The sequence below is a fragment of the Setaria viridis genome, chromosome 2 (genome assembly GCF_005286985.2).
Source record: "Setaria viridis chromosome 2, Setaria_viridis_v4.0, whole genome shotgun sequence".
Taxonomy (NCBI): Eukaryota; Viridiplantae; Streptophyta; class Magnoliopsida; order Poales; family Poaceae; genus Setaria; species Setaria viridis.
In genome coordinates this window covers 12,441,384-12,456,458 of record NC_048264.2, presented here as the reverse complement: position 1 = coordinate 12,456,458, position 15,075 = coordinate 12,441,384, and the positions used below count along the sequence as shown (strand labels likewise).

Genomic DNA, 15,075 nt, shown 5'->3' with positions numbered 1-15,075 from the left:
TAGCCCTTCCATGGCATCCACAATATCAATACATTTCACGATTGAGTAGTCTTCTTCACGTCTCTTCTTCTCTTGTAACTTTTCTGGAGTTTTTTCAATCTGATCCTTTCTAAAGTCAATGTAACCCCCAAGTTTTGCTGCCATCTAACTTTATTTGCATTTCTTTCCACCGGTAACATCTTGGTCCTCTGAATTACGATTGGCGGGATCAGATTGAACTTATGTGCTTTCTACACCACCAAGACCAAAACTGAGTGGATTTGTATCAATAAAAGCCATGCCATTATATCCAAAACTAGGTGTTGTGCTATGAATGCTTTGCTCTCAGATACTTCTTCGGGGAGTGGATTCAGCTTGCAGCTCACTTCTTTGTGGTGGAGGCTCAATTGATGTAAAGTTTAAATCTCCTGTGGCCACACTTCCTATTAAACAAACAATTGAATGGGTGAACAAGTGAATAATTAACTAAAGTTGTGGACATTAATCTAAATAGAAGCAAGATGAAAGCATTACCTTGATACAATAATTCCAAGCTGTTATATAATGGAAATAACTTCTTGTGGAACTTGACAACTTTGTGGTTATCCTATTGAAGTACAACAAAAACATATGATTAGAAGTTTAGAACCAGAATGTGCCTCTCAAGATTCTCCTCTGTTTAAGAGATCTAACCTTAATCAACTTCTCCCAACCTTTTGGTTCTGCAATGATCTACCCAAAGTGTCGTTCCAGCCATCACCAGTTTTCATCTCTTCTTTTATTATCATATAGTTTTATTTTAGCTCTTTCTCCTTTTCTTGCACTTACTGCTTCGTAAAATGTGCTATTGGAAACATATCATTGAATTTGTTTGTGATACTCCTCCAACCTTTTATTATCCACCCATTCTGTCCCTTAAATATTAGGATGTTGACAAGCTCTTTTAGAATATCCACAAGTCCCTTCTCATATGTGTAGCTCCATGTAGCCCTTTCCGTTGACGTGGCTGCAATAAATAAACAAGATTAGATAAAGGTTGTCATGAAAACAATAAAAAATAAGCAATAAAGTAAAAAAAATAGTACAGGAATAAATAATCCATGCATACTAGTGCTTATATTTATGCTTAACCTAATTATTATGGGCAGCCCACATCTGAAGGGCAATTTGATCTCATAGGGTGCTTCCATAATTTGATTGCAGTTCATTTGGGTAGTTGTTATCCCCCTCTAGCAACTCAACATAATTAGATGGGTTGATATTATTTGGTTGGTGATCCAGCCATCCTTCATCCCCATTTTGCCCTCTAATGAGATTCTGAAATATTGCAGCTGCTGTTGGAATTTTAATTTGGTTCTCAATTGGATGAAATATCCCAACTTTCAGGATTGGAAGCCACATTTTTAGCACGCCTAAGGCCCTTTTAGTATGATTGCGTAGCTACGCATGTTGATGGTGGAACAATTTTTTGTAATTTGCATACTAATTTCCATGTCTCCTAAAGTTACTAAGGTGATATCTAACTCCTCGGTACGGAGCAATGAGTGAGGATGTATTTGCGTATCCACCATCTACAAGATAGAACTTCCCCACAGGCACATGAAAACCCTTCGCACGTGCAGACTGTAGGACCCCTGCATCATATGCAGATCCTTTCCAACCACATGAGATGAAAGTGAAATTTAAATCAAAGTCGCATGCACACATCATGTTCTGTGACAAAGTTCCTTTCCTATTTCTGTAGGGAGTGTCTCTTTCTTGTGCAATGGTAATAGGGACATGAATGCCATCAATGGCCCCAATGCAGTTCTGGACGAAAGGTATAAATCGAGGGTTTGATGCAATCTTCACATGTGTATGATTCACATTTGGGAGGTTCAAGAATCTATGAGTCAATGCTGAAATTATATCAAAGAACTCTATTATTTTCCTATGAATTGTCTAACCACTATGTTGGAATTCTTTTTTTAGCATATCAGTGCTTACATTATGAGAGAGCATGAACATAAACATTCTCATCTGCTCCTCAACTCTAACACCATAGGTGTCACGTAACAAGTTCTCCACTCTAAGATAATTTGCTATAACTCTAAATATCTCAGGCTCCATCCTAAACTCCACTTTGCACCAATTCTCGTGGCCTTCCAAGATTTGTCTGACCTTTTCAGCACCAGGCAGAGTTGAGGTGTGCTCTGGCCTTTTCTCCTCATATAGACACTGCTGAAGCATGAGGACCATTACTAGGAATAGCTCGTCATCCTCTTATTCCTCCTTGTCGGTGTCAAGAATCACGGGTCAAGACTACCAGCTTAGTAAATTTGTTTCTCTGCGCGTAAGGCTCGGATGGTTGTGCAAGAGGGCACGAGGTTTATACTAGTTCGGGTAGTAATAGCCCTACATCCAGTGCGGGTGGCTGCTCGTGTTACTCATACCAACTCTGTAGTAGGGGCTAAAAACAGGCAAGAGAGGGAAGCTGGTTCCCAGGTCTCTGTGAGTGTTTCTCGTCGGATGATTTCGGTTGGTTCGTACTTGGGTGAATTCGGGGTTTGGTCTCCTGGGCCCTCCTCGGGCCCCCTGGTCCCCCTTTTATAGTGTAAGGAGGACGCAGGGGTTACAAAAATGAGCTAGGAGTAAGAAAGGTAAAAAGGTAAAACAAGAGAGCGGGAGGAGCTACTGGAGACGCCGTCTTCCTTTCTTGTCTCTGCGTCTTGTTGGTACTGCTACTGAGAAAGGGCGGTCGTCCTCCTTTCTTGTCTCTGTGTCTTGTTGGTACTGCTACTGGGAAAGGGCGGTTGCTGTTGGGTCCCGTCGATGATTCGGTGGTCGGCCACTGTAGCCAAGCACACGAGTCGCATATGGCGGCTGACCACTGTAGCCGTGCAAGTTGGTGGTGACGACCAGCCACTGTAGCCATGTAAGTGGCAGGAGGCGGCCGACCACTGTAGCCATATGTTCTGACAGGGCGGTGCGATCGATGTGCACCTCTTGCCAGGCTGCATAGGAAACCAGGCGGTTTGCCCTCCTTTGTCAGATGGCATAGGCGATGAGTTCCCTATGACAGGTGTCGCAGAGGGATAAGGTGGTGCAGTCGTAGTCTTGTGCTATCGTGGCAGCAATGTGCAGCCCACCTTTCCAACAGGTCACGTCGAAGAATGCGGGCACCTCTCTATGTGTTAGAACCGTATCCTGGAGCGTGCGCGTCCCATCGGTTATGTTTTGACGACATCGGGGGGACCCACAAGACCTGTGCCTCAATTTGATGGCCTGCACATGCCTTCGGGTGAGGCGGAAACTTGCTTCGAGGGGTCGGGCGCGTCCGACCCCTAGCGTCCGGGGTCAGGCGAGGTGGAATCTTGCTTCAAGGGGTCGGGCGCATCCGACCTCTTGCGCTTGGGGTCGGGCGAGGTGGAGCGAGGTACCTCCGGGGTGTGTTTTGGTCGGTGGAGATTACGGGTGCTGGGGGTGGGCCCTGGGCCTTACGACCATTGATTAGGAAGCGTAAGGAGGTCATTAATATTTCTCCCCTACACTCCTCCAGCATGAATCTCCTAATTTCATCCTCCCAAGATTTCATTATCTATATGTATGTATATGGTAAGGCAAGTAAACTATATCACTCAAATGCATATGGTCTAGAAAAAAAGAAAAAGCTAAAATAAAAAAAAATAAAAATAATACTTGCATCACACTACATGCAAAATAAATAATACATGACTCTTGCATCACACTACATGCAAATTGTATGCAAAATAAATAATACATGAATCTTGCAAGAATGATACGGATGGATTCATGATATATGCAGTCTGGACAAGAATATATGATATAGGCTAGCATTTTGGTTTAGGATCAAAAAGAAAAGAAACATCCTCCTTATTTTTTCAACAAACAACATCCTCCCATTTTAACCACTGGAGAAATTTTTTACAAGGACCAAAAGAATCACTTCAACTTCAGTTTCGGCACATGCCATTCGGAACTTCAGATCATCTAGCTAGCTAGAAGTACATGATCCAAATAAATTAAAGAAGGTTCAGTTGATTGCCAAGATCATCGGTTCAGGTTGAAGTGTTGCAATGCACGCATGCACAATTCCTGATGAGCTAGATATTACTAAAGGAAACTCAAAGCACCAAGAACTTCCAAGCAAGTGGATCGAAGAAGTTCAAGTAGGTTAGTTAATTAATTAGTTACTACTGACCAATACATGATATAAGCAAATTGAGCCATATAGATATTCTTCTATGACCAATCAAGCAGTTCAATCAATGTAATGATGTTTCTAGCAAAGGGAAAAACTGACAAAAAAATAGTGGTTATCTAGTGTGAACCAGAAATAGCGATTTAGCAAGTATTTTCCTGTGGGAGACATTTCAGCATACCTTGCCCCCTGAAAACTAGATAACCGATTTTATCACCTTCAAGTTTTAATAGATCAATGTCTTGTTCAGCCCCATGGTAACCTTACTATTATGCAGGAATATTATGTTCATGAATCCATGCTAAAAGGCACAAGAATAACAAATGACTACAAGATAGTTCCAACACTATCCCAAAAGATTTGGTCACAAGAACCAACTACTATTGTTACCATAACAAATAACTCTCAACGTAAACCAGTCCTAGAAAGCTAGTATCACCATTATAAGGATATTTTCGAATTGCGTAGCACGACACATCTACTTCTGGATACTTTGCAGCTCATGTGCTTATGCACAACTAGCCTCTACTTTAACATGTGTACTTCTTTTTAGATGTTCCCACAGAAACAAATTGAAACATTGCAGCATGATTTATACTTAAAAATGTACTAACAACACAAATTAGTGGTGACACATATAAGCCAAAGATATAATCAGTAATCACACTTTCACTAAAGATAAGGTTACTATCTCAGTGCCATAGAAACAGAGACCGAATGGCAACATACCCTGATGAGGCGGTACTTGGGCTCGAACTTCTTGGCAGCCTCAAAGTTGTCATAGATGAGGCCTCCTCCGATGTGGGTGTGGAACTTGAATATGAAGATGGTGTTAGGGTCCTTCACCTCGTACACCTTGGCTACCCTCTCCTTCAGCTCAGCCTACACAGAGAGAGCACACAGAAAAAATAAGATTCAGGACAAAATCACACGAGATCCAGAAAAACTAAGAGCCTACACAGCAGCGCCCGGGACGTCATCGCAGATCAGCGCCCAGGAGTAATGAGGTGGGGGCAAAGAGCTGGCGCCTGGACAAGGAGATGGAGCCGTGTTGGTAGGCGGAGGGGGCGGAACTTGGACGGCGGTGTTGGGATACGAGGCAGGCTACGCTAGCGCAAAAAAAAAAATCTACCGCGTAAACCAGGAAAACTACCATATATGGATCACGGGATTACCACTCGACGCATTGGTGCGGAAGATGTAGAATCACGTCGGGGCAACGAAGTCGATCAGCGTAGTCGATCACGTCGACGTCGAACAGCTCCTCAACAGCTCATCCACGTGCAGCAAGGTCCTCCTCGTGCCACGGCTCGTCATCGTCTCATCGTGGCTCGTCGCCGGCTCGTCCAAGTGCTGCAGGTGTAACACCTCCAAGGTATCCACACGTGCAGGGAGGAACCGTCGCAAGCTGGACTGCTAGGTCCACGAGTTCCAATAGGGCGAGGTCGTGGGAGGTGCGGCAGATGTGTTTTCGGTCAAAGGGATGAAACCCTAGGGTGCCCCACCCCTCTATTTATAGAGGTTCCTGATGGGCCTCTGGGTTCGAGGCCCATTAGTACTACTTTGATCCAACTTGGATCATATCCGAATTGGGCTTCCAACCCCTTAAGTGTGTGACCTATGGGTTCGGATATGTATAGACATGGCCCGATTACTCCTACTCAGCCTAATAGTCGGTAGCGGCCTCTAGCAAGACGTGCCAACTCCTATATGCACACGAAGATTATATCAGACGAACCGTCACAACATCATATACATGCTATTCCCTTTGCCTCATGATATTTGGTCTAGCTTCAAGCTGACCGCTCTTTCTTGATCCTATGATTTGGAATCCCTTTGTAGGTTAACCCATGCATTTCCGGATCCGATCACTCGAAGGGCCCAGAGATATCACTCTCAACCAGAGAGGGGCAAATCCCATCTTGATTGACCGTGCCTCATAGCATGCTTCCTGACAAACCTGAAAGCTACCTTTTTAACTACCATGTTACGGTGTAGCGTTTGATAGCCCCTAAGTAAGTCAATCCACATCTTGAGTACATGCGACAATCTCAGGTCTAAGGACAAAGCGTACATGTTGTGTAAAGAGAGAACTACTTCTCGCATTGGGTCAGTCCTAGCACATGTCTCTACATATGCCTACATTATTAGTTTGACATCTCCATGTCCATGACTTGTGAAACATAGTCATCAACTAATACATGTACTAGTCTAATATTCATGTGTGTCCACACATGAACTCCGACTAGGGACAACTTTTAGAATAACCATACAAGTAAAGAGTTCCACATACAATTCACATAATTGCAGATCAATTCAAGTAGCCTTTAATGGATATTCAATGAACACAATGTACAAATCATGGATACAATCGGATATCATCATCTCTATGATTGCCTCTAGGGCATACCTCCAATAGGCGGAGGGGTGGTGGCACCTGGACGGAGGTAGGGGGCGACGGGGAGGAGGTGTGGTCTACATGGGGAGGCGACTGGGAGGATGGGGAGGAGCAGCAACAATGAGGTGCAGCGATGGGGAGGTGCAGGGGCAACATTGGCATCGCCCACGAGCGGGATGGGGGAGATGTGTCCGGTGTCTCGAGGTGGGAAAGTCTCACCCAGTGGAAAAGACAAGGATGGGTTCAACCTCCCCCGCCAGATGGGCCAAATTGTGGTGTAGGGATCCAGCCTAGGGAAAAGTCTCGGATTCATCCGAGGATTGGGCCTCCCAAACTAGTCCTAAGGGGTCAAGCATGGCTGGAGATGGTAAGTAGGGGTCCTTGCCACCAGTTGGCTATTTCAGTAGCCGTAGAGTTGGATCTAATTTCAAAATATTACTGTAGATGCTTGTATCCAATATGACTGTAGATGCAGCAACTCTTTGATTGTATCCAATATTTTTTAACGTTCATGAATAAATCCGCAAGCGCACGAATATACTGTTGTAGCACTTCACCCGAAGAGTATTCAGGGTATCGTATTTTTTTCAGAAAACAGATGTGCACTAGTCTTCTAGCTAGTTCGTCCGAGGACAACAAGAGTTAGGTAGGCGAGGCAAGAAGGAGCCAAGAATATGATTCCAAAACTACTATCAAACTACAACCCGCGTTAGTCAAGCATGATGAGAAGCAAAAAAGAAAGGAAAGGAAAGTCATCTATAAATCGTACTGTCCCCCAACTTGGGGATATACCAGAAAAAGATGCTAAAAAGATAGCAACAATGCCCTTGGAACAACAAATAAATATCGTGAAATTCATGCAAGAAATAGGTATGTCCCTTGTTGAACGTCAAGGGAAAATTGATATTCTAGCTCCAGAGCTAGTTGTACCAAAATGGACCTTTGAGCTACACAAGCCTCTAGTAAGGCCTGAGTTGGTATGGAAGCTATCCATAAAGATGTACGAATTCCATGAATGTTACATGAAGTAGTATGCTAACGAGAGGGAAATGTTCGGTCTTTGGGTAAAACTGATAGATTTTTTCGGTGAAGGCGAGAAAGTCTTGTGGCTGGAATTCAAGGATATATACGAAGTGTACTATCAGGATGCCCTTAATGTCTCTCTCATCAGCGTCTAGGTTCTGTAAGTGTCTGTTTATCTATATGCAAATTTTAGCTCATATCATTAATTTTTATACGTGCGTCGCCCTACTAACTTTGTCTTCCATTTCATGTACTATGTTAATTTAGAGGTGCCATAGAGAATCGTACGTCAATGTTGGCTTGATGGATCCATCCCTCATTAACCAAAGGCAAATACGGGAGCAGCCAGAGAAAACATTGGAGGCAATATACAATTTACTGGACAAACAACATTATAAGAGTTGCATACTACTGCCATATAACTTTGAGTAAGTGTGGGTACCATCTATTTTTTTATTTTTTCTTACCTAATTAGTGTTAGGTAGCTCTAATATGAACATTTACGTATGCAGTTTCCAGTGGATCCTCATGATAATTATGGTTGATAGAAGCCATGTCCTTGTGTTTGATTCGTCGAGGAGAAAGCTGACGGACTACCAAGACATTCAAGACATGCTAAACTCATAATAATTTTGGACCTTTATCTCTATGCAAAAGTTTGTTTCCTAAATCTTCACCTAACATTGTATCATTCATTATTTTAATCTGCGGGGTATGAAAATGATTCGTTAAGAACCATGGTGGTCCATTCAATGAAACACTTACAATCAGAACAGACTTCTCGGTACGTATGAAGTTTATATATTTTGTACATTCTATAACACGAATATTTCATAACTTGTTTTTTTCCCACTAAAGTGCTTGAGAACCCGGCAATAATTTATGTGGATACTACGTCTACGAGCGCCTTCGCAATTTTGTGCATGCCCACCCATTTACAGAGCATGATATGAAAGTACGTAAAATAAAACTATTAATTATTAATTATTTTGTAGCTCCTTATATTTAATTGTTCGTGTAACATTCATATATTTCCAAATTACAGATGTAAAAACTTCAACATAAACTCTTGGAGAAGTCGAGAATAGGTGCAATATGTGAAGGTCTTGTAGAATTCCTGTGGACGAGGTGATAAATGCAGCGGGAGAATTTCATTATGACGAACGAACACTAGATGCACCGAGCAACACCATAACAAGGATGATCCTAGAAATCAAATGGACAAAATTTTGTACATATAGTAATTGTATAAATACTAGTTGGATTTGTACATATAATATACTAAGAATTATATATATATATATATATATATATATATATATATATATATATATATATATATATACACCCACTACTACTATGAAATATACATACGACTTCATGGAATACTAATATGACTTCCATACAATATTAATATCGAAAAGAATCGCCATGCAGGCGCATGCACATATGCCATTTAGACCCGGTTGGTAAAACCAACTGGGACTAAAGGAGCCCATCCCGCGCCTAGCCTGGCCGCCCCTTTAGTCCCGCTTGAACGACCCGAGCCTAAAGACACCCTTTCATCTCGAAAAATTTATTCCGAATAGTTTTTAGAGAGATTTAAGGTCTATCAACCAGGACTAATAGTCACTAGTGTGAATTTCCACCAACTTGTGTCGTGGGAGCACTTGTTGCCAAGGGCACCAACGACGTAGTGCATTGTAGTATAGTGGGACAAAAAAGTGGACAAGTTTCAAATTAAAGAGAAACGACGAAAGCACACACCCTAGGCTGCTTACGTACTGTTTGCATGTGTGGAGGTTAACTATGGACCCAGGTTAAGGTCGCTCACATATCGCAAAGCTGGTGCGGCCATGTGTGGTTGGATTGGCGCGTCGGCATCTACCCTTATGCGCACAAAATCCATACTCATTTTTAGATATATTGTCTAGGAAAACATGGTGGATACTCCATAACAGCCATCCATTCCTTCCATCCCTGCCAATTGTAGTATACTCCACTGTCCAGCACAGCAGTTCATGAGTATGTGTCCACCAAGATTATCACTGGATTATTACAGTGGACGGTTGAGTATCCAGCGTCTGAACATGGCAAAACACCTCTCCGGCTCGTACTCTGGCGCCGTATGCCCTCCACCCTGCAATTCGCATCCAAATGCGACAGTCAGTAATATCCATGCTCTCTGATGAATATAAAGCCGACATCAAAAGATCAAACTCGCATGCTCTACCTACCTTGATTGTCGCGAATGTCATGTTGTTTGAATAACTTATCGTGAATCTGTAAACCAAGAAAGAAATGAGTGAATCATCCATCAAGAACAGAGAGGAAAACAGAACATTTGGTCTGAACGAGTCAGGTAAACCATCAGTGAAGCCAGTCACATATCAGGACGACGTCTTAGCCAAAGCAAGCAAAGGAAATAGAGGAAGGAAGAGAAAGACCCACCCGGCGGATTGGCCGCCTAGATGCCACGCTCTCCAGTCGTCAACAATGGAGAAGTTGAGCGACCTGACCCACGCCTGCGTGCCCAGGTGCGGCACGATCAGGTCATGGTCGCCGCTGCAACAATGACGGGAGGCATCATATGCTCATTCCATGTCATGAGACCAAATTATCAGATGACTTCATCATTCCTCAACGGGACCGGAGCAGGGGTATTACCTGTATACCAGCGCGCGGTAACCTCTGGACGTCAGGTTCCGATGGTACTTGATGACACTGCCGAGGTCGCCTGTGTAAGGCAAATCCTTATCATGGCACCTCACCCACTCGTTCTTAGTTCCCTGATTAGTTCATGGCATCGATCTCAATGAGATCAACCTCTGGGGGAAATCACTTCCCTGTGTAACTAGCTTGAGTCGTATCTCACCTTCTTGATCCCAAGAGCTTCTCGGGTGCGTCTATCGTTCGCCCAAAAATACGACAGGTAGTAGCCGTAAGTCTGCACGTACAGAATGAATGAATGCACAGAATAGAAAAGGATGTTCTTTTGCTGCAAGGAGCAGAGCCTGCAGAGGTGCTTCGTATATAGATGTGGACTCACAATGCAACCAAATGGAGGGCGAGCTGGGGGGTGATTCAGCTTCCCTGTTCCATTCTCCTCCCGTAGGATCCTTCTACCATCTGCGCCGTCCGTCTTGCTGTAAATGTTTGGTGCAGGACATGCGTAGACGCAATTGTCTAGCAGAATATGGGCGTTCTGAACTTCGGAGATTAGCTGCATGAAGGCAGTGTAATCGTCACTTAGTCATCTGGAACCAGCAATTTTCAACTGAAACCAGTTGAAGCATGTATGTGACTCAACATCTCAGAGAAATTCACAAGTACGAAATAAGAATCAATTTAGAAGAAGTGAAGAACTGTTCTTACATTGTTGAAAGTATTCAGAGCCTGAGCACAGAGCGCATTTGAGGGGTTAATGTAGTCCAGTCCTTGGCAATGACCCAATATCGTCTACATACACACAAAAGAGCATCGCATCACAAAAAGAGCATGCACCAAACAGTTGCGTCGCACTTAAACTGTATACACATGGGAGTGGAAGAACAAGATGAGATAAGTTAATTACCTCATACAGTTGATCTGATATAATACCAACTCCGTGAGCATAAGGCACTCTAGAGCTAAAATCAATAATCTCTCCTGTGCCCGGGTTACCCACTAGATAGCCCTAAGAGGTCCAAGACAAAATGAACCAGCATACAAGGATATGTCAGTGAGTAGAATGAAATTGCAAGGTAGGAGTATGTTCTTTGGGTAGTTGCAACTTGCAATTATACAAGTTCAGAAATTCCATACAGGTAGCCTTTTCATTTGGGGGAAAAAATCATACCTTGAGATTAGGAAGGGGCCTTCCTGCTTTAATACCTGAAGGGGGTCAAGTGCAAATAGCTGATCACTACTTGGATTTTTTTTACAAACGACAAAAAAATGACAGTTTCATCGAATAAAGTAGGAATTATTGCTGGATTATTCCACAAAGTTGTGCGCTTATAATGTATAAACAACTGTAAATTCAACTGTCAGTTATATATAGCAAAGAGTGACAATCAATACCTTCTGAAATAATCTGCGCAAGAAACGGCACAAGTTTTCCAGCATAGGAGTCTCCACCGATATAGAAAGGATTCGCAAGGAACTCAGGATGGTCATTAAACCACTGGATGTCGATCGAACATATAAACAATACATAACAGACATTAAGAGGAATACAATTAATTTGTGTCTGTATGGATTGCACCATGATATATGCGCTAATAAGATTAACGAAAAGCAAGAAGGGGACTATACGGTACCTTGATGAGGAAATCATGTAGTCGCAGTGATGATGAGATGTCTCCAACATCATAGCCTTTAGGTTCTCTTGAAAAGGAAAATCCAGCCCCAACCGGCGAATCGACAAAAAGGATATGTGACACCTGCACGATCGAGCAGAGTGAGTGGCCAAACAATGTAATGGTGACAATCAATGTGAAGTCCAAAATGATCTTACTTAAGGCAAGAGGAATGTGGTAACCTGATTCACCGGCTTCACTGGCAAAGATTTCAAACCGTATATGGCTAAGATTTTAAATCCGGATACATACTTGAGATTTATGGTTCCAAAAATAAAATGCTCCGGAGATTCAGATATGTAGATAGTGAAGCCATTAGCTCTTTGATAACATGCAACATTCATATAGCTAAGCTGAATGGTTGGGCCGTGGTTCCAAGATGAGAATATGCCAAGAAAAGAAGAAACATGCATCACCAAGAATTCTACAATATTGCTCCCTCCATTCTTTTTCTTTGGTGATGTATTCAGTTTTGAAAGTCTCCAAGGTATAACTAGCTTCAAGAGTTAGGAAGTATATGGTTCCGGTCACACTTTGCCACACCTAATCTTTTTTTTTTTGATACAGGAGGGGTTACCCCTACTGATTATATTATAAATAAGCAAGAAATTTAAAAGTACATGAAAGGTCCCTCTCATGTTCTGGAAACAAAAAAGATCATGATAATTAAGCAAGGAGATCTAGCCATTGAGACATCACTTGGGTGCGATCCGTCTTTGCTCGTAGAATAACTAGAGCAAATTCCTTCTTGAAAAGAGCTCGACATGCCTGAAGTGAAGGATTTATATTTCGAAAAATGAGATCATTCGCATCATCCAGATACAGCAGCACATAGTGATGATGACCTCCATGAAAAAAGTGACCCCAAGCTGCATCTTGAAAGCTTCCAGATTCTCAAATGGTCCATCTGCCGCTGTGACTTGCAACTCCAGAATTTGCCAACTGGCTTGTGCAAAAGGACAGTGAATGAACAAGTGCTGTAAGGTTTCTTCCGTGTCTTTCTGGCAAAGAACACAGTTATATGATTGGAGAATCATAGTTTTGCGTCGAAGCAACTCCCTGGTGCTAAGCCTGTCTTTTAAAAGGAACCAAAAGAACACTTTGTGCTTGGGCTGGCTGCGAGATTTCCATAGCCAGGTGAAAGCAGGGTGAATCACTGAGGATCCAGTAAGATGCTTGTACGTTTTAGAAGACGAGAACATGGCAGAGCCCCAAATATAAACCCAAATATCGTGTTCAGTAGCATTGGCTTGATGGTCCAAAGCAGTCAAAAGGACCTGTACTTGAGCAAAAGCCTGGCTAGATAATGGTAGATGAAACAACTGACCTAAGGAGGTCGCAGACTTAGCAGAGGAGATTGATATGGCTTTGTTTCTTGCAAATGAGAAGAGCTCCGGAAAGTCCTGACAAGGGACTTGACCATCCCAAAGGTCTGTCCATAGAAGGCAAGATTGACCATCCAAGACAACTACTGATGCAATGCCTTTGTAAGTATCTAGCAGTTTCAGATGCAATGCCAGACCTAATTTTAGGCGAGTTTGACCAAAGTTGATAGGTGTTTGGTTGTCAACTAATCTTAAGTAAGATCATTTTGGACTTCACATGTCATAGACTTAAAAACTGTGGCAAGATTTACTTTGCCATGGCAAGGTGTGACTTCAAATGGTGGCTAGCCACACTTGGTGTGGCAATGATGGCTAGCAACCAAATATGCTCTTGGTTTTTATGCCTAGCACTAAGATTATTAGATTATGAGTAGTTTATTAAATGATAAGACTCTGGTCATACAAAAGTAATTTGATCCACCCAATCTCTAGATTGCATCTCTCCTTATTTCAAAAGGCTGGACACATGTAGAGAACAAAATAACAGAGAATCCGTGAGGATAAGGTGAGGACATCACCTCATCCTAGTTTGTCACTAATACTACTATATTTTAAAGACAAGATGGTACAGTCTAGGATGGTTGGGATATGGATATGCATTGTGTCTCTGTCAGCCTGTCCTTGTTCTTGTGGAAGAAATGATAGAGAGAAGCAAACAGAGAGTAGTTGACAGGAGGGAGCAGAGCACCTTGGTCCACGAGTTTTGGTTGTATCGCAGGCGAGGCAACGTGCCGTTGTAGGGCTCTAGGACGAACCTGATGGGACCTGCGAGAGCTAGCAATCAATGAACCATGCGCCTGCGTTATGTGGAACTAACCAAGATGATGTGTGTTGTGTTGTGTGTGGCATGGCGTGGGCGTAGCAGTACCGATCTCGTAGGCGAGACCGCTGAAGACGGAGCAGCGGTCGCCGCCGGTGAGCCAGAGGAGGAAAGGGGCGGCGGCGGCGCCGGACTCGGACCCGACGAAGTAGTAGAAGAGCTCGGCGTCGTTGTCCTTGTCCACCTCCACGTACCTTAAGTATTGGCAGGCAGCAAAGCATTCAGTTCCAGTTCATTTATTTGCAGCTTCAGAGCAGTAGCCGGAGCACAACGCAGACAGATCAAATGTGCCGCAACAACAGAGCCAGAGCCGAAGAAGAAGAAGAAGAAGAAGGGGAGGTACCCACCCGGTTTCGAGGTGGAAGGGGAGGGGCCCGTCGAAGCCAGGGAGGCTGGTCACCACCTTCCCGGAGCCGGAGGCGGGGACCGAGGCGGCGAAGGCAACGACCAGGAAGACGGCGAGGAAGCAACGAAAGCAGAGGCGGTGGCAGAGCGAGCCGAGTCCGGCTGGCCGGAGGGCGCGCCGCCGTGGTCCTACTGGCGCCGTCATCTATCAGGTAGCGGGCCGTTGCCTTGGCACGGCCGCTGGTGCAAGTGGAGAGAGCAATGATGGACTTGGCTAGTAGCTATTTGTTTCCGCGACGGCACCAGGGCGAGAAGGATGGACTGATGGGCGATGATGCTTGGAACGAGAGTGACGAGACCAAGAAGACGGTAGACGACGTGGACATGACGCAGGAAAGAGGATCGGCGAGGCACGGCAGAGAGCGAGTGAGCCAGCTGTTGCGATGGAGATCAATCAGTCAATTAGCTGCATGTCCAAGCCTTTGCCAACAAGGCAACGACAGTGCATCAGCAAACCATCCATCAGCAAGATCCGGTTACTGTTGTCGTTCTTTATTTTTTTAAACAAAAATCTTTCACGAACA

The 15,075-nt window shown here is 43.6% G+C and overlaps 1 protein-coding gene and 1 pseudogene across 1 annotated transcript; both read right to left on the bottom strand.

Annotated features, from left to right (window-relative positions):
- Positions 1-1,366: 1,366 nt before the first annotated feature.
- LOC117844109 (uncharacterized) lies at positions 1,367-6,740 on the bottom strand (annotated as a pseudogene).
- Positions 6,741-9,313: 2,573 nt separating this feature from the next.
- LOC117844574 (serine carboxypeptidase-like 19) lies at positions 9,314-14,831 on the bottom strand. The gene is made up of 14 exons (XM_034725290.2): positions 14,494-14,831; positions 14,195-14,340; positions 14,015-14,091; positions 11,903-12,025; positions 11,664-11,766; positions 11,440-11,474; positions 11,176-11,277; positions 10,977-11,060; positions 10,651-10,824; positions 10,477-10,548; positions 10,269-10,390; positions 10,053-10,166; positions 9,839-9,884; positions 9,314-9,741 (listed from the first exon to the last, which is right to left on the bottom strand). Exons 1-14 carry the CDS (start codon positions 14,694-14,696, stop codon positions 9,658-9,660), a joined length of 1,485 nt encoding a protein of 494 aa, XP_034581181.1. The 5' UTR covers positions 14,697-14,831; the 3' UTR covers positions 9,314-9,657.
- Between the last annotated feature and the right edge of the window lie 244 nt (positions 14,832-15,075).